The sequence below is a fragment of the Chelmon rostratus genome, chromosome 15 (assembly GCF_017976325.1).
Source record: "Chelmon rostratus isolate fCheRos1 chromosome 15, fCheRos1.pri, whole genome shotgun sequence".
NCBI classification, from domain to species: domain Eukaryota; kingdom Metazoa; phylum Chordata; class Actinopteri; order Chaetodontiformes; family Chaetodontidae; genus Chelmon; species Chelmon rostratus.
Window position 1 is genome coordinate 20,592,911 of NC_055672.1, and position 20,240 is coordinate 20,613,150.

General features: G+C 42.2%; 2 protein-coding genes across 2 annotated transcripts; one reads left to right on the forward strand and one right to left on the reverse strand.

The window, feature by feature from the left end:
• The first annotated feature begins 65 nt into the window (after positions 1-65).
• On the forward strand, positions 66-10,604 carry metap1 (methionyl aminopeptidase 1). The gene is made up of 11 exons (XM_041953373.1): positions 66-193; positions 1,569-1,620; positions 1,894-2,003; positions 2,634-2,694; positions 5,406-5,497; positions 5,601-5,684; positions 6,425-6,563; positions 7,363-7,494; positions 8,045-8,188; positions 8,287-8,352; positions 8,614-10,604. The coding sequence occupies exons 1-11, from the start codon at positions 77-79 to the stop codon at positions 8,778-8,780; spliced, it is 1,164 nt and encodes a 387-aa protein (XP_041809307.1). The 5' UTR covers positions 66-76; the 3' UTR covers positions 8,781-10,604.
• Positions 10,605-11,767: 1,163 nt separating this feature from the next.
• LOC121618025 (alcohol dehydrogenase class-3 chain L) lies at positions 11,768-19,261 on the reverse strand. The gene is made up of 9 exons (XM_041953264.1): positions 19,164-19,261; positions 18,518-18,619; positions 15,840-15,981; positions 15,662-15,749; positions 15,332-15,551; positions 14,149-14,409; positions 13,606-13,741; positions 12,128-12,266; positions 11,768-11,868 (listed from the first exon to the last, which is right to left on the reverse strand). The coding sequence occupies exons 1-9, from the start codon at positions 19,179-19,181 to the stop codon at positions 11,844-11,846; spliced, it is 1,131 nt and encodes a 376-aa protein (XP_041809198.1). The 5' UTR covers positions 19,182-19,261; the 3' UTR covers positions 11,768-11,843.
• Positions 19,262-20,240: the final 979 nt, after the last annotated feature.

Here is a 20,240-nt window from a genome sequence, read left to right on the forward strand (position 1 = left end):
CGGCGGCGGACATGCGCTGTGTGCCGTCGCTGGCTGGCTGCTTCTCCGCGACTCCACCCCTCCTGCAGACGAAGGCATGGCGAGCACCGAGGCTAGAAGGGAGTGTGAGACAGAGGGTTGCAGCAAGGACGCCAAACTTCAGTGTCCCACATGTATCAAGCTTGGTATTCAGGGCTCCTATTTCTGTTCACAGGTACTGCTGCTTTCTCGGCTTGTCCGGTTCAAACGTCGGGTGTTGTTCCATACTAAGGCCCTGCATGTTATCACGAGGCTGCTAACTGTCAGGCTAGGTGTACATGTGTCGGTGCTTGGTAAACCGCTGATGACGACTTTGCTTTTCGTTAACGAATGCCTTCTGGCTGTGTAATTTTATACAGGTCGCTGAGGGTGAATAATGCAGTCACTGATTGTAACTGATACTATCTCTACTAACAGCAGGCCGGAGGAAAACGTTTAGCTAGCTAACTGTTGCCTGGTTAGCTAAAGTGAGCGATACAACGTCCCTGGTCAGAATGAAAAGACTATAATGTGAAGCTCTTTTGCTGACAGCTTAAAACGGTCAATGAAACACTGGACAATATGTCGGAACCAGGAATTCCAGTAACGCAGTAGACCGCAAGTCATGAAAATTTTGTTGTAAAATGAGTTGTGAAGTGCAGCAGAGTTAATGTTCCGTGACGGATCACTTGGTGCCACGACGTTTGATCCTGGTACTTTGGTTCCCACGAGACCAAAGCCCAGTCAGAAATCTGTCAATTTAAAGATGATTTTCTTTTTGACCATACCTCGCATTTGGCTGAATGTTGTTATGTTAAAAGCTACTCTCCACTTAGTACACAGAAGTTCGGCTGCGCAGCAACTTTTAACACTGACAAACCCATTGCCACTGCAGTTGTCTTTTATTTAAATACATAGAGGGCTCGTAACAAGTCGTGTGAGTCCCATGTGAGCGTTGATGTCGAAGTTTGTGGATGCTGCATTGTGGCAAATTTATCGTGCTATGTTTGAAATGGTCTCTGCTTGTAAAGCATTAAACTACAACAATTGCTCTGCAGAAATGCTCTGTTTTGAGTAAATTCAATGTTATTTGAATCCAAAGCTTTATAAATAGGCAGGTGGGATGACAGTTTAAATGCTCTTGTGGTGACATGGTATGTGACCCGAGGGGGCTTTGCTGTGATTGCAGTTTTGGCAGTGCAACCTGACCCTGTTCCTGTCTCTCTCTCTGCTGTTAACTGTCCAATTAAGTTAAAAACGTCACTGAAATTAGCAGTAAACAGTGGTACCAATGTGTCAAATACTAACACAGAAAGACATATATGGATCTCTGCCTCTAGGGAACTTCCTATGGTGCAAGATCTGTCACAGTGTGCAACCAAGTATTTTTATTTTTTAATTTTTTTTGGGGGGAGGGGGTTTGAATGGGTCAGTGACCATGCATGTGACTGTCGGACATTAGCCAAGTATGCCTTGGAGCACAATTCACTGTATCGGTCACAAATGCATAGATTTGTGTCTGTCATGTATGTCCCCACTCAGAGAGTTTCTCTGTGTGCTTTCATTTCCAGGAATGTTTCAAAGGGAGCTGGGTGTCTCACAAGTTGCTGCACAAAAAAGCAAGTATGTCCTACTGACCGCTGTCAGTTTTGCACTTTGTTTTCATCAAGTTCTTTGGTGGACGTTTCACAGCTTATGAATAAGTTACATGTTATTTTGGTTCATAGTACTGGTGGACAAGTTGAGGTTTTACAAACCACCACCTGTGTATATATAGGTTATAGATGGTGTTCAATTAGAGGTCGTGACAAGAGGGAAGAACAGATGATATCCCTTGACTGTGAGCTAACACAGTGGTGCCAGATGCTTTAGAGACCTTGTGCTGTGTTTTGTCAGAGGAGGACAAGAACCAGAATGAATCTAAGAACTGTGTGGAGAAGGACATCAACACAGACCCATGGCCAGGCTACCGCTACACAGGAAAACTACGCCCTCACTACCCACTGGTAAGTTCTTGCTGTTAAAAAATGATTGATTCATTAATGAAAAATTGAAAGAAACCAAAGTGCAGGCATGCATAAGCCTTTTTGTCTGAAGCTGGTTGTATTCAATTGCCCTAAACTGATTCGCACTTTTTTGCCACCATTTTTTGTTCAGCTATAACTTTGGAAACTACTGGGAAGAAAAAGTTTTGATATGTTTTTAACTTTTTACCACAATTTTATAAATGTCAACTGTCTCTTTCTGGCACAAATCTGCAACCCATTAGCTCAAATGATTTTAGTTTACCCTGACAGATTTTAGGCTTCGGACACAATATGATCTCCTTTCAGCAGAGGTGATAAACAGTCGCTGCTAAACACCACACCGTATATTTTCTACCATTTAAAATTCCAATACAGGGTCATATACTGATACCAGCTGGTGCATATTCACTTGAACACTGATTGTGTCAAAACAATTTTATAGCACTGAAGTGCTTTCAAAAAAAGAATGTAGGACAGCATTGGGGGAAAGAAGGAAACAGAGTAATATCACATTTTTAAATTGCTTCAGACATTTTTCATTATTTCTGTGCTGATTCATGTGGATTACATAATGTAACGTTTCTGTCCTCTCTTTGGCTCCTGGTGTAGACTCCCATGAGGCCTGTGCCCGGTGACATCCAAAGACCTGACTATTCTGATCATCCCAGAGGTAACCATGCTACTTTCTTAAGGTACTATACGAGCTGCAAGACCTAAGAGTGATGATGTTAGCCAGTCTGTCCATCCATTTGCCCACTGAGCTAAAAATGAAAATGAATCTGACAGTTAAGTTAATCGGTTTTGATGAGGATGGTTGTCTGATGAATGGAAAAAAGTAGAAAAAGGTGTGCGCGAGTCTGCAGCTTTTAGTGAAACTTTATTTGTTTATTTTCCAGTTATTTAAGTTCAGTGAACTGCATTAACTTGGAAGCATCTTACAGTCTACTTCCTGAAATAATGAAATTTAATGTCCGGCATCACTAATTAAATGTTTATTGTAAAAGCAGAAAATTGCACTGCTGTGTTGTTGTTGTTAACGTCATGTCTCATACAGATGGAGACATAACATAACTGCCTCTCTGCTGCACGTTTGGTACCAGGGAATTTCTATCCAAAACATTATTGGTCAGCTGGTTTTGTTTGTTAGTGCTGGTGTTCGGTGCTCTGTTAATTTTAGTCTGTAAGTGATGAGGGACTTAATATTCACAAAATACATCACCTGCCTTACAAAGCTAATTGTTAAATCTGTAAATTCAAATGCACCCAAATGCAGCTGCTGCACAGTGTCGTCGCTGTTGAGTTCTGCCTTTTTCGTACCATTGGCATAACGTTGTTTTTGCCATTTGTGAATCGATTCAGAATCATACAAGTTAAGAATTGCCACTCATACGTGAATCGATTTTAGATGACTTCAACATAAGTCAGTAGCTGATGGCATGGATTTGATAACACGTGAGTGCACATTCTGAGTTGCAAGCTGTTGAAGGGCTGTCTCAGTGTGTTACAATAGTCTGGACAAAGTGGTCATCCATGCATGTGTTTTTATATAACTTTTTGCATGAATACACAGATAAGCTGATATGTTTTGTGCTGTTGGCTAAAGAACTCTACACAAGCTGGACAGTCTGCGCCCTGTAGGCAATGCTGAAGACAAGGAACTTTATGAAGAACAAGAGCAGCAATTTTATTGAAGTAACAGTTTTGTAGCAATTCAAAGTGAAGAGTAACTACTAAGTGCTAAGTTCTTAAACACTGCGTTGTCACTAGTTCGCTCTTCATTCAGCAAGTGAAGTGAAGTGATTTCATGGTGCAGCTGCTTTCTCCCAGTTTTACTTTGAAAATTGAATGTAGCACAAAAAAAAAAAAAATCCTACAAACATGACATCATGTGGTGTTGTCACTCCCAAACAGCTGTCTGCAGTTTCTGCATTTGAAACTTTTATCATGTGGTTCAAGCAAGTGGCTGAAAGCTTTATACAGCTGCAGAATGAGATGTGTGTTCTCAGTTGGATTGGTAGTGCTAGTATCTTTTCGATGAAGTTAATTTGATTCAGTTTTACTTTGAAAAACTGCTTGATGGTGTTTTTTGAATGCATTTACATAAGAATTTGATTAAATTTCTCAGTCCCTCTTTTGGTATTTTGACATACTTAATCATTCAAGATGATCTAGGTAGATTTCGCCTAATGAACTGTTAAGTGGAGTGGATTTTACTCTGGTAAACAGCCATTACCTATTAAGCCTCAACTATAATTGTAACCTGGCTTATTTACGTCTATTTCTCTGGGCGAGCCATTCATTGTGCAACCATGGCAACCTCTACATCCTTGTCATCTGACTGCATAGATCCATACCCCGGTAGTCATGGTTACAGTCTCCTTTCATTCTCCAGTGATGCCTTCTCAGGGACTGAGGCTCAGTTGTTACAGGCTAATATTTTTGAATGCAGAAGTGTTATTGAGCTAAACTCAAGTCTGGAACTTGTTTTTAAATTTTTGAATAACACATAAAATGGTAATTATTACCACTGTTAAATGTACAAGAAGGTGGGCTGTACCATTATGAAGACATTGCAACAAGCACACTGATTTTCTCATGCTTTGCTTCTTTTCTGAGCAGCTGTATCAAAGCGTAAGTAAGTCCAATTGATTGTTGCACCCACTGTAGGCTCTTCAGGTCAAAAGGAGGGCTGTATATGACTAGTACACAAACCTGTCTAAAGTCTGGGTTGCTAGGCAACTGTTCATGTTCATTCAACAATCTTGTTGAGTAAATAAATTATAAATCAATGAAGCGATTTGACAAACGTACTGACATACCGTCCTAATGTGCTTTTCAGTCCAAGAATAATGTTATGATCGTGTTTAATCTATAGTAGAAATGCAGGTAGTTTCATTCATTGTCAAAGTGACTGCATGTGACGCCTGTTCATTTGTTCTTCTCCATATAACAGTCCTGCTCTGTTCCTCTGAGTCGACAGTGTGAGTGTCATTAGAGTCTGCCTCTGCTCAGGTGCCGATGCTGTAGCTTTTTCTCTGCAGGAGCAGCTAGTTATCTGTAGTTCCATAGTGCTGCAAGTCGCTTTTACGTTTGTCAGAAATATGGAATATTAAATATCCCACCAAAACCTTTGCCATATGTGTATATAATATGACGATGCCTTGGTCCTTCTCAGTGGCAGATGGCTCATTGTCAGCTGTCACTTATAAATGAATTAGGAGTATGTAAATCCAGCTGCCATGGTCCAAGTTTATGCTGTGTCTAAAATTGATAGACTTACAACAGCTGCTTTGCAAGGTCCCGTTTGAGTCAGCTCATCAGCTTCACCGAGCATTGACGTGTGAATGATGACAATCATCTGTCTTTGTTTCCTTCACACAGGGATATCTGAGTCTGAGCAGTTTCTGAAGGGGACGTCACAGATCAAGATCCTGTCTCCTGAGGACATTGAAGGCATGAGAGTGGTGTGCAAGGTAACAGAACTGACGTCAGGCTGCAGTCGTGGTGTCGCCATGGTTTGCATCGTCTGTTTTCGTTTTAATCCACTTTGGTCTTGACATATATGTTTTTTTCCAGCTGGCAAGAGAAGTCCTGGACATTGCTGCCATGATGGTGAAACCGGGTGTTACAACAGAAGAAATTGACCACGCTGTGCATCTGGTATAGATCCACAAACAAACATGGTCTTCACTGTTCCTTATCCATAACCAGCTTTTAATGGATTGTTTTTATTAGCCATACGACTTGCACAGACATTCATAGGCCCCACATGATGATTTATCCTCCTGATTTTTCCTGTAGCGCCACCATGAGGTTGATATTTGTTGATTTGAGTCAGATTTCTCACCAATTATTTCATTGACTGCCATAAAATTTGGGACATTCATGTGTCCCAAATTTTATGGGGGTGAATTGTGATAACTTTGATGATCAAATTCTCTTCTCAAAACAACACGCAGCCAACATACCTACTGAACATCAGTGTGCTAGCATTGTCATTGTGAGCGTGTTTGCATCCTGACATTTAGTTGAAAGCTAATGTAGACTCTTAGTCTTGTGTAAATCTGTGGTAATAATTGCTGTGGAACAGACGCTGCTAATAAATAATGTAACTCTGAGTTTCGAAACAGCATGAAGCCCCCCACTGTGGAACATCAGTTCTACTCCAGTTAACTTTTGTACTGCCTTGAAGGCGGACACACTGTCATGTCTGACATATCTTATCCACAACACACACACAGGATTGTGTTGGATCGTGATGTTGAATAACTGTGCACAAATACAGACCTTACCAGCTGCACTGAGCAGTGAGGCAGCTTCACGAGGAGAAAAGGGTCACTTCATTTCTTGTCTCTCTCACTTGTTGCCATCTCTTTAACCAACATGCTTTGTTTGTTCAGGCTTGTACAGCAAGGAACTGCTACCCTTCCCCGCTCAACTACTACAACTTCCCCAAATCCTGCTGCACATCGGTCAATGAAGTCATCTGCCATGGCATCCCAGACAGAAGACTACTACAAGAAGGAGACATCCTCAATGGTATGCTCATAGCACTACACACTGCATGATTTTGGAAACATAATGGCAGCTCCTGACAGTTGATTTCCTCATATCTGTGATTTTCTGACTGTTCTATGTTTTTATTTGTCATATTTGTCTGAAATGAAATGAGTTTGTAGTTACAGTACCACATTTGTTGTGACTTTCTCTACTGTCCCTCTGATAAACCTAACATTGACCTTTCCAGACGCCCAAAAAAACTCTATTGTCATATTTTCAATGTCAAACCAAGTCCTAGGAATAGTGGAGCTGCATTTGGATGTAGGGAAGTGTTAAGGAGGGGGGGGGATTCCTCCTCTATGACAAATGCTTGTACCAGCCTCCCAATACATTGTCAGCGGGAGTTTGGCCAATTTTAGACCCTTTATGAATATTCCTTCTTAGGCGATGTCTTCCATCCACCACTCCCCTCAGAGTATCTGATGGAATACTTGCCAGCGACTCATCTCTCGCCGCATGGTCCGACAAGACAAATTGTTTCATTAACCTTTACCAGTGGGGATTTGCCAGTCACATCCTCTGCTCTCTGTTTTTCTCCTGAAGTGGGAAAAGTCCCAGTTAAAACACCAGCAATTCCAATTTCATCAGCAACTTTCAAAAAGCCACTTGTTGTTTGACCTTGCAAATGGATGGATGTTTCGTACATGTTCACAATATGAATGCTCACAATTGTGTTTCATTATTCATAACAGTCCTTTCATTGTGTTACACGTAATAGAATCTTGTTTGTCACAGAACACAGTGGCACTGACGAATTCAACATCTTACTCTTACGCAGTGGACATCACAGTCTACCACAACGGTTTCCATGGTGACCTTAATGAAACCTTCTTTGTCGGAGACGTGGATGAAGAAGCAAAGAAACTGGTTCAGACCACATATGAATGCCTTATGCAAGCCATCGACTCTGGTAGGAGTTCATTGATTTTGCTACTGCCTTCATACAGAATACTGTTAAAATAGATTACTACCATGGAGATTATAGCAACCTCACCTTTCGCCAGTTATACATTATATGGCTGTTGGACTTGGGGATAAATCAGTAAGGAGAAAATGCAGAACAGAAATGCAGTTCAAAATGCGTTTGAATTCATTATGAAAAAGTGTTGCCATTACATAGTTTGTCCACCAGAGAGCACGTTGAGCTTGAATGTTCATTGTTGACCTGAGAAGCAGTATTTTTCTGTTTATGACCTTTTTCCAAGGTAAGGAATGACCTTTCAGTCTCAACTTTTAAGCTAACATAGATGAAAAGTTCTTAAAGTGCTCCGAATAAAGGGGAAAAAATGAACATTTAACTGTAAATATTGTGGTCACAGTTCTTTAAAGGACATCAAAAGTGTTCTCATATCGATATCGGCCTCAGGTTTCCAGTATTTCTCAGACTAAAAACTACAGCTAATTTTTCCAAGACATGCAATCCTCATGCTTTCTTCTTTGCCTTCTTTTTGTTTTGACAGTGAAGCCTGGCATTCGCTATAGAGAGTTGGGTAACATCATCCAGACGCACGCTAAGGCCAACGGCTTCTCTGTGGTGCGCAGCTACTGTGGCCACGGCATCCACAGACTTTTCCACACTGCTCCCAATGTGCCACATTATGCCAGTGAGTAGTCACATACCTGCCATAGGACGTGTGAATCTCTGGAAGTTCGTACATGTTCTCCTACAACAGGATATTTTCTGTATTCCTTCATTTCCCAGAAAACAAAGCAGTTGGAGTTATGAAGCCTGGCCATGTGTTCACCATTGAGCCCATGATATGTGAAGGTGAGTGCAACTGCCTTTGTATGCATGATGGAGGAATAGGCTGTTAACTGGCTGTCAATGAGTTAAGTGATGAGTGATACAGCAGACCCAGTCATGCTTTTAAAGAGGTCATTAAAACCTTAAAAACCACTTTACACCCCACAGGTATCCAGTGAGTCAGTGCCAGACATGATGTGTTTTGTTTCTACAACTGTTTAATTGATGGTGTGTAAGCCAAAGCCCTGTGTGTGTGTGTGTGTGTGTCGGTGCGTAATGTCTCAGGTGGCTGGCAAGACGAGACGTGGCCCGACGGCTGGACGGCGGTGACCAGAGACGGGAAGCGCTCGGCTCAGTTCGAACACACCCTGCTGGTGACGGAGACCGGCTGCGAGATCCTCACCCGCCGCCCAGAGGACAACGGTCGGGCTCACTTCCTGAGCCAAATGTAGGCTGGACCTGAACGCACCAAGGACTGGACTTTCCAGACACACACACACACACACACACACACACACACACCCACCCAGGACCTCTGGGCCTCACACACATGCACATACACACTCACAAACACACATTTCAAACAAGAGGCACCACTCCCAGAGCTCAGTTTAACTGTGGCTCTCATTGTTCTATGAATTAAAAGTCGGTTCCTCAAATTAAATGGAAGTACTTGAATGTGTCTTATATCAAATGTGGATCACTTTATTAGTGCAAGCGGTATCCTCTGAAGGACATATGAAAGTATTTATTAGGTTTTGGTTTTGCTTAGCGGTTGGGTTTGACATCAGGCCTGTTTTGACCTCTGAGTCGTGTCACCCAGCGTTTTTACTGGCTGGTAAGTTGTTGTCTGTGGTGTCTGGAGCTCAGGGCAAATCCAACTAGTACCCCGTGCTTTGCTTCTTTTCCTCCAGCCTCTGCTGACTTAATCACACGTCATATGAATTTCCCAGAGATGGACTGAAAAGAATCAGCAATACTCGGGACAGGGGAGTGTTCCAGGAAACTAGGTGAACAAGTATCACAACCTCGACAGCTAGCAACTCAAAGCTGGTTTTAGATGAAGAAAATAACACAAGGCTGAAAAATTTCCTCAATTTAAGTTTAGATCTCAGGCAGCAGAAATCATCCCCTGGCAGCCATATTGGATATCTTCAGAGCTGAACAGCACACGTATTTAAAGCAGCAGCAGATGTTTTTGGAAACAGGTGAGATGTTAGATGAGAAGATCAATACCTCTCTCATATCTGTCCCTTAAACATGTAGCTACAACCAGGAGGCAGTTAGCTGAGCATAAAGACAGGAAGCCTGGGAAAACGGCACTGGCTCAGTACAAAGCCCGAAACAGTTGCCAATCAGCACCCCAAAAACTCAGTAATTGATGCATTATATCTCATTTGTTCAAGCCATGCGACCAGATGGTTACGTATGCTCGGCCAAGAGATAATCTGGCACAACCCCTTATTAAAACCACAATTTGTCATGTTTACAAAGTCTATAGATAAAACAAATAGACTCAATGTGTTAATCAGTGAGCTTTAGAGTTGCTGGTAGGTGGATTTTACTACCTTCAGACAGAGCCAGGCTAACTGTCCTTATTCTAAAATAGACTAAACTAAGATTATCGCCTCCTGGCTGGAGCAAAATCAACACATTTCCCAAGATATTGAACTGATTTCTCTTACAGTTTTGAAAGGAAAATGATCAATAATCAGTTGATTTATTGCTTAATGTCAGCCCGTTGGTAAGCTCATCAGTAGCAGGTCACTTTTCACTATTGTATGAACCTGTTGACGTGTCCAGTAGATGCAGTCAGACTCAGCTGTCGTAGCCTGAATGTGGCTATTGTTAGTGCACTGTCAGTTTTCCAGTAGAGGACGTCAGATCTGGTTGCTAGGAGAATTGTGACGCAACCACAGAGCATATACGTAGATATCCAGGATGAGAATAATGACTTTGAGCACAAAATCGTTGATGCGCTGACCTTGTTAATCCGGCTTTGAGGAACACTCATGCAGTGTCTCGTGTTTCCAGTTGCCCTGGTGTAGCAAACTGAGCCTTAATGTGTGAATCTAGGAATTAAAACTTTGTGTATCCCTCGAGGCACGTGAACTGATGTTTCCCCTTACCGTGACATTCACTATTTACCTTGATGTGGGGATTCTCATGGTGTGAGCAGCAGTCATTATTTCTACATTTTCAGAGGACTTATGTGATCACAGTTTCTCTGCCATCTTTGTATTTCTTCTAATGGAGTAATAAATGACTCTTCTGTAGCTCTGTGTGGGTGACTTTCTCCTTGAAAGGATTGGCGATCTGAATCCCTAAATTGGTTTCATTCACCAGCCAATTCTTACTGGAAATGACTGTCTGGGTACCCGTTAGCCGAAACGCCTTTTTAAACTCAGTGGAGTACAATGAAAAACTGCGTTTGAGATGTGATTTTGACACTATTGGTTTACTTTGAATATTTAACTTCAGGTAGTTGCAATGAAGAGTTTCTGTACTTCTATAAGCATGCATGACTTCAAGACTTCTCTATTGAGTGTTAAGTCTGCATTGACTAATGCAAGAAAATTCATGCCATGGAACAAAGCAAACTTTTGAGCAGGCTTTTTTGATGGCACCATGCATGGCTCTATCCAGATTATCTTCTTTTTTCAATCCTAAACTGAAGTGTAAAAATGACAACTGCCAGTTTAAAGGAGGTTACGTAACACAAAGCAGAAGACTCTTATTTTAATTACGGAATATGCTGTATTTAAGTCAATATGTTTTCAAAAGCCATTACTGCTCTACATCATCTCAAGCACTGACTTCTGCATAAATTGCACATTGTTTCTGAAACATTAGCTGTTTGTATTATAGAAATCAGGAATTTATCATATGCTCTGTTTGGATGAGAATAAGCTGAACAGCAGCTGTTGAGGAAACATGGCTGTCAACATGTTGTACCTAACTAAGCATAGCAGAGCACAAGATGTGGCTGTAATTTTCTCAAGTCGGTTCCAGCTCGAGTCAACACTTTGGCAATGAAAGCACGTCCCCGAAGCTCGGAGAGACTCGAGTGTCCACAGTGATCAGTTATGAAACGTTCAGATTAAAAGCAGCCTTGTGCTCAAACCCTACAGGACGAATAATCGAAAGATGTTCTGCAACTTCTTCGGGCCTTGATGTCCAAGCTGCTGCTGAAAAGACGCACTCAAAAAATCCTCATCAATTAACAACCTTCCAACGCTGATGCCATGTGGCTGTTTGTGGTTGCACCACCTTATTATTCATTCAGTGTAGATCAAAGAATATTTCAGAATAATTTTGTTTTGGTTCTTCTGCTTTTCCTTCACACAGTGTTCTCTCTGAGTCTTTGTGTTCCTTCGGGGGGGAACACTGATCAAAGAGGCATCTGACTATGCATTGTTCAAATAAAACACTTGAACAGTGAATTGAAAGATTATTTATTCAAGTGAGCAGGGTAAATACGGAGTGAGATCATAGTTTTCTGTGCTCCTCTGCATCTAGAACTGCAGGACGACGCGAATGCTGAAAGATAAAAATGAGATGAGATCATGGACGTCAGATTTTACATCACTGACTGAGTTGGCACTGGTTTGAAGAAAGGCCACTCGGGGTGCAAATTCTAAGAAAATCCTGTCCCATCACATCTCAGCTTTGTCCTCAACAGAGGGCAGCAGTGACGCATAGCATCTTATACCCAAAGGAACACCAGACTAATACGCACATTAGCATAACAAACATGATCGAAAAACAACTTCAATGTATATGTTTAGTCAAGGCTTACCATTTTCCAGCATGCATGAGATCAAAACCGTCAGTGATCTTCTCAAAGGGCAGAGTGTGAGTCACAAATTCATCCACTTTGAGCTTCTTGTTCATGTACTCCTCCACCAGTTTGGGAACGCTATCGACACTTTTGTATCCTGGGAAAAAGAGAGAATGAACACTTTAAGTGAATGATAATGAAGTGCTTGCACAAAATGTTGGTGCTTCTTTTCGTGTATGGGGGCAGGAGCACAAAGTTACTGACAGGCAGGGCAGAGGACCGAGTGTTACAAGTGTAAATATGTGACAGCAGGGCTATTTGTCAGTCTTAAATGAGCCTGGAATACAGCCTCAGTCTTTGAAAAGGGTAAGATATTTGTTCATGGGAAAAAGCAAACAAGATATCCAGTTTATAGATGTTGCACAACTGAGCTTCCACAAAAGTGAAAAACTGAAGCATATTTGTTGTGAAACTACACCCACACTTTTTTAAAGGTTGGGTAACAGGCTGGCTTCACTCCAGAGTCACATTTATTGCAGGAAATGTGTGATCAGTTTGCTCTGTGCAGTAATCGCTAGGCTTCCGTTCCCAGGCGACAGCTGTATTCATTTCAATTAAGCATAGCCTGACAGCTGCTGTGAAAAAGACAGTGGACAGCGAGCTAGCAGCTCTGTGAGGCTGCACGTGGGCACTGCTTTCAGCTAAATGCTAATGCAAGCATGCTCATATGCTCACAATTACAGTGCTCATCTGCAGATGTTTAGCAGGTGCTGTATAATGTTTACCATGTTATATGTCTTCCTATCTCATAGTAGTTTAGCATGTTAGCAGGCTAACATTTGCTAATTGGCACTAAACACCACAGTGGAAGCCAGTGAGGATTTTGTTAGTTAAGCAGGCACTTGGCCATGAAGTAAACAGACTGAACAGATTAAAGGTTTGATGGCGCTCGGGGAAAAGTTTTTCACGATTCGCCCTGAGAAGGACATGAGTGACTGAACCAGATTTCAAGGCAATCTATCCAATAGTTGTAGAGACATCTCACTGAAAGCATAAATGTGAAGCTGCCAGTGGCACTAGATGGAAAGTCAGGGATCATCCTCTGAGGACCAAGAACGCCGATAGAAAACTTAGTGATGATCCATCCAGAAGTTATTCAGATAATTTGATCTGGAGCACAGTGGTGGTCTGACCGGCTGACGTTGCCATCCTTAAAGCCATGCCGCCAGCAGGGCTAAAATCACAGCCTCTGTCCAAAATCACTGCTTATTTACTACAGAGTGTGAAATTTCTGACCCAAAATGACAGCGATTAATAAATATCAGAAATCTCATTTTGCCTCTCACTACAGTGTGCTGAGCATTTCTGATATGGGGAGTAGTGAATCATTTTGGACACGGTTATTAGTGATGATGCTTGTCAGGCTACGTTGAATGAGGAACCCCCTCACATCAGCATCTCAAAGCCAATCATTCTCACAACAACTAGCGCGTTACCTCCGAAAGCAGTGCCTTTCCAGGTGCGTCCGGTCACCAGCTGGAACGGCCGGGTGGAGATCTCTTGTCCTGCTGCGGCCACCCCGATGATGACGCTGGTGCCCCATCCTTTATGGCAGGCCTCCAGCGCTGCCCTCTGCCACCGAGAGACAATATCAGGGAAGGATCGCATCAACCTGATCCACACAGCACCTGACCACCACCACCAACAACCTCAGCTGATTGTTTTTAGACAGTTTGCTCAGTTTTGGTTATCATACATGCATTATTTTTTGAAAAGGTCTGATGAATACCAGGCTTTTTGGCAAGAATTAAATAGTGGTAAAGCACTACATTGAAATTACTTACAATTTTATGGAAGCACATAAATGTATACTGTATAACAGAACATTTCATTCTAAAACCACGGCTATCAGTCTTCATAAAGCTCTGTCAGCTATGCCATGAAAGATTAGCATGATTCATGTGCTATTCAGCCTGCAGAGATTAATTACCTCATATGGGAGCTGGTCAGTGATAGGGAATTATTATTTCTCCACTCACCATGATTGCCACGTTGCCCACACATTCAAAGGAGTAGTCCACACCTCCATCTGTCATCTCTACCAAGACCTCTTGGATTGGCTTGCTATGGTCCTTCGGGTTCAGCACGTCGGTGGCACCGAACTCTCGAGCAGTTTTAAACTTGTCAGGGTTTAGATCGATTCCAATAATCCTGGCTGCCCCGGCTGCCTTACAGCCCATGATTGCTGCAAGGCCCAGTGCTCCCAGGCCAAACACTGCACAGGCTGAGCCGGCCTCCACCTGCAGGGTGAGGGACAGCAGAGGCAAGTTAAGGTCAGCATGTTTCTGCAGCGATAAATGACACAGCACACAGCTGAGGGAGAATAAGAATGAATAAGAACTGCTGAATAAAAAGGCGCCAACACATTTTGCAGGCCTGCTTTCCTCTTCAGGTTGGCTGTGCTCTTCACTGACATCATGTAAATACTTAAAGCACATGCTGGCTCATATCCAGAATACAGCATTGGCACATTAAATCCATATTAAAAATCATCACAGTGGGTGCTTTGAGCTAAATGCTAACACTAATATGCTGACAATGACAGTGTATCATGCTGATATTTAGCAGGTATAATGTTAACCACTGTCAGTGTCAAAATCTTACATACATTTTTAAAGCTTGGGCTGATGGGAATGTTATTAATTTTACAAGTATTTGGTCAGTCAAGGGATCAGCAAAGTTATCATAATTCATCCCAAAACATATCAGTGTCCAATTTCATGACATTTCACTCCAAACCACAACTGGTGACGACAATGACCAAAATCATTAGCATACATCTTCTGGGGACCATGAATGTCTGTACAAAGTATTTATGCCAATTCATCCAGTGGATGTTGAGATATTTCACTGAGTAAGTGAAATTCTTTTTGACCTGTTGGTTGGAAATATCAGGGGCTTGTCAAAGGCAGTGGGCTTCATCCTCTGGGAACCATGAATGTCTACACTGGACTGACCGACTGACACTGCCATCCCTGGAGCCATGCTGCTAAGGTGGCTAAAAGAAAGTAAAGGAAATTATGGATGCACTTAACCCCATGGAGTCTCCCTAGCATCTAAAGAGAATAGAAACTTTGGCCTGACTGTGACTTGAAAGAGAACTACTAATGACTGTGATGACTGATCATAACACAATAAAGTGCGGGGAGGGGGCTGACTCACCTTGGCAGTGTTTAGAGCAGCTCCATAACCCGTGGTGATGCCACAGCCCAGTAGACACACCTTGTCCAGAGGGGCCCTGTGGTCCACTTTGGCCAGGGAGATCTCGGCCACCACCGTGTACTCGGAGAATGTGCTACAGCCCATGAAGTGAAACAGGCTCTTGCCTTTGCAGGAGAAACGGGATGTCCCATCTGGCATCAAGCCTTTGCCCTGAGTGATCCTGGAGAACAAGACACAAGCACAGAACTGACAACAGATCAGCTGCACAGGGCAAGATTTTCATGTTCATGATCTGCACAGTTGCACAGTGCTTTCACCCAAGACCATTACCTGATCTTTTGACACAAGTTGGTTTTGGGATTCTTACAGAACTTGCACTCTCCACACTGTGGGACGTACAAGGGTACAACCGTGTCCCCTAAAACACCAACAGTATGTTACATTTGAGCATTTACATTACACGCAACAATCGTACATGGCAAGGAAGAAACAAAAAAAAGGGGGAAACCTGGTTGAAACTTGGTGACTCCCTCGCCGACGCTCTCCACAACGCCGGCTCCCTCGTGGCCCAGCACCACCGGGAAAACTCCCTCAGGGTCGGAGCCACTTAGTGTGTAGGAGTCAGTGTGACAGATCCCTGTGGCCGCAATCTGTAATAAAGGACTGCGATCAGACCCACGCTCAATCCCTTAAAAACTGCTCACGCTCTTACATGAAGATGAGTATCTGCTGTAATGTTTGGAAATTCTTCAGTCCATGAATCAAAGATTATATTTAAGTATTTTAATCATTTACATAATTATTGATTAGTGAGAATTTCTTTAAGCGGGGGTTATATTAGTCATGTAAGCGCTGTATTACAAACACAAGTAGAGTGTTCAAGCTCAAGATAAATTAGGAATACGCTCCATTAACAGTAAAGCCAAGTCTTTTCTTTTTCAGTATATAACCAGAAAAAACTAAAGGTTCAAAGTACACTGTAGTGCTGGACCACACATACACTAAATGAGTAGAAACTGATTAGAGATAAGCTGGGAAGAAAAGCTGCTCCTTATATAGTGATGATTAATAAGGCTTGTACTGTATACTAGGATGTCATTATATTGTTATCAGAATGAGGTTTTTTGCAAGACTGCAAAAAGCAAAATCTAAGTAAGATAAAATATCTTGAGTCAAGGCAATACATGCTTGTTTCTTGTCTGAGAGGATCTATCTGCTTACCAGGCAGTTTCAATGTTCACTTGGTTCCAGGTTTTTTGTCCTTAATTGTCATGTCTAGAGCATCTTAATGAGGTGTTATCACTGATTCTGTGTAACTTGGTGCTTGAAACTAGAATTTCCAGAATTATGAAGCTGTTTGATCAACACAGACGAGTAAAAAACTGAAAAAGAAATGTCAGAATTTCTTATCCAGTATCCAAATTTCATATCCAGACAAATGTATTTGTTGATAGTCTAACTGTGGGTTCTTTGAGTCGAGATATTTTGACTTACAGCATCGCCTTTAACTGATTATAATTCAATGATTAAGTCAGAAAACAGTGACTGAAGAGTTGGCAGCAGCATTTTCATATGCATGCCTACCTGACTAACCAGGACCCAGTCATCCCCTTTATATACAGCCTTCCCCAAAGCCACAAACATCCGACAGAACCACCTCTCAGGAAGAGGCTCTGTCACCGAACCATTATCAATGTATGTGGACGTGTCGTGAATGATTTACCCTCCAGCCTTGAAGATGCAAATGGTGTGTTTAATTGTCTGAGTGATGGTCAGAACACAAAAAAGGTTTCGTTTGATGTGGTTGGGGTTACCTATCCAAGAGAGGCACAAGTCCTCTGAATGCATTCCTGTTACAACTGCTTCTCCTTGTTCTGAGCTGCAGCTGTATGCAGGATGAATCCCACTGGTAACTCCAGCAGACTACAATGGGGACAGCATCCACACCCTCTGTGGCTGATTGTGGGAAAATGGGAGGAAACTGTTATATATGTTCCCAATAACAACCCATGTCACTCACAGATAAAACTATACAAACGTACATTGACAACACCCTGTTCTTTTGGGAGGGGACGTCGGGGAAACCGTTGGATTTTGTGTCAGATCTTAACAACAGCTCAGGTTTGCCGCGAGCAGCTGGTTCAAGAAAAGAGGTTCTGCCTCCAACTCTGTTCAGAAAGTCAGACAACTGGCCACCTCTCACTCTGACCTCCCATTTAAAACACAGCACACAAAGAATCCAAGCCAGGCTTGTTTCTCCATTGTGCACCTCAGATAAAAGAGACACATTTGGGAGGCACAGGCATGTGCATCAAGCAGAACAATCTTTAAAGCACTGCTGCTACAATACAACACATCCGTAATGGCTTATTCATCTCCAGACTGGGAGGAATATCCGTGTTTGTGAATTCACACTATAAACTATAAGTAGATCATGTCACTATGTCCCTGTGGTCGAGCATTTATTGGACAAACTGAACAATGAATATCGGAGTGCAAAACTGCAATCCATACAGGCAATATGGATTCTGCAATTGCAAAGCATTCTGCTGAAGCAAATCACCCTCCTCATTAAAATGCTGTGGGACTGAGAAAGTCCTGGTGTCCACTGGAGGAGGTGATGTTCCAAAGAAAAGGGCCCAGAGAGAAATGTGTTGGATATATACACTCAGCACTATGATGTGGTCTTCATGATGAATTCAGTTTAAAATGCTTTTCAGGTCAGGACTGTTCGTAATCTCTTGAAACTGACCCTGGATCATTCTTAAAATCATCTGCAATGGAGAATGAGTTCTATTCAAATGTCCCTTTATTGCCACCTAGTGTATGGTCTTAATAGTGGCTCAATGATGCTCTTTTGGGATGTATATACAACATATTGTATGTAAATAATTCAGAATAACTATATATGTGTGATTTATCGCTGTATCTAGAACCTTGGGATAAGAAAAGTGATAACAACACACATACGACACACATAAGCACCTTTATATTGTGATGTGACCAAATAAATAAGTGATATGTGACTATTTTGTCCTCCCAGACTTGAAAGTTTAAGATGTACTTCCTTTTCACAGCTTTTGTCATGCGCTTATTAGTGTTTCGCACTCCGCTGAGAATCCCACTGCTGAGGTGCAACCTCCGTAAATGTAACTATCAATCAACACGTCGGCCCTGATTCATTACCTTTAGGCGAACTTCCCCGCTTTTAGGAGGCGCCACCTCCACCTCCTCCATCACAAGAGGTTTCCCAGCCTCCCATGCTACTGCAGCTTTGCAGCGGATCACCTACAAGACACAGAGAGCTTCAGCTGGCCTGGCATCACTCATGATAACAAATCTCTGGACATTTAACCCATGACACGCGAGAGAGGACGCCCATTTTACTGCACATTATAGAAAACAGGAGCAGTCACTTCACTATCTGTTGTTGTACTCTGTTTCTCTACAGGCTGAACATAACAGACCCATAAAAACAAGACATCAAGACAAGCCATGACCTTTTTCCCCCACTCCTCTCAACACTTAGGTAAATGCTTAGTCCTCCAAGAGACACACAGAACTCTCTCGTAGCTTCTTTTTTGTCTATTAATGACTTTAACAGTTGTTAAATTACAATTAATATTCCAGTAAATAGCTAGACAGATTTAACCCCGCCCTTTGTACTATAGGAAGTGTTCCTGTACTGTAAACACTCCCTCTGTTCCATAAACACTGGATGGAGCAAAGCAAAGGGTCCTCACAGCCTTTTTACATGCAGAACAGCTCAAACAGTAGCAGAAGTTCATTATTCTGATAAAACTGCATGTGAGGAGAAGCCAGTCGTGCTTACCCTCCCTGCGGTTGCCATGCTGTTTCACGACCGAACTGTCGCTCTCAAGCTTAGGTATGAGTGCAGACTGCTTATCAGAGTTTAGACCAATCACCAAGAACCCTGCCTGTGGGGGCTGTGGCCAAACACTACACAGCTCATTTCCTCCCTCCTTGCCTTCACAGAAGCGAAGAGGAGTGTTGTGAAATAATGGCTCCTATACATACAGTATATGTGTGTGTGTGTGTGTGTGTGTGTGTGTGTGTGTGTACACATATACACGTATACATACACACACACACGTATATATGTGTGGGTGTGTATGTATATGTACATAGTATTCTAAGTTCAAAGTAGCCATTATTCTCTGGCTACATATCACATAACTATCACATAGTAACTGCGAAAGAACAACTATTCACACCAAGTCAAAGTTCATGTAATACATATGTATATATACATATACATATATATATCTTAATGGGCGTATGAAATGTGGCTTGTGACATTTAATATTTAGTCTTACAAATGTAACAAACAGTAAAAAAAAATGGAGTAATGATTTAATGGTACTTTTTTAGGCTTGAGGGTTTGAAGTCATACAAAGTTGAAACAATAAATCTACTTCTCACACTGGTCTGTGTTTAGCTATCAAACATTTTTGTCTAACACTATTAAAATTGAGGGCAGAATCAGACAAAGGTTGTGTACATTTCAGTCTTTGAAAGTCATATTTATCGAATAAGCAGAACTAACATAGACAATGTACGTCAAGGCGCTGTCGTTTAAAAAGCATACGACTGTTGGGGGATTTGCAGTTTTCCCCTGTTTTTCCCATTGTGTCCTTGTGTTTCCCCTCCCACCTGTGTCTCTCCTTGACTGTCTGTGTGTGTATGTTTTAACTGCAGGGCGTGATTGCCAGGTCTGGTACGGCCTCCTCCTCCTCTCCCGAGCACAGTCGACTGTAATCCTGCAACCAGGACTCAGCTGCTGCCACAGTATGTAGGCACCAGCCTTCCACCCATTTATTTGTCGAATCATCTGTTCATCCACGTGGTGACGACTGAGACCCCTGAAACAACCTAAGCACTTTGCAAG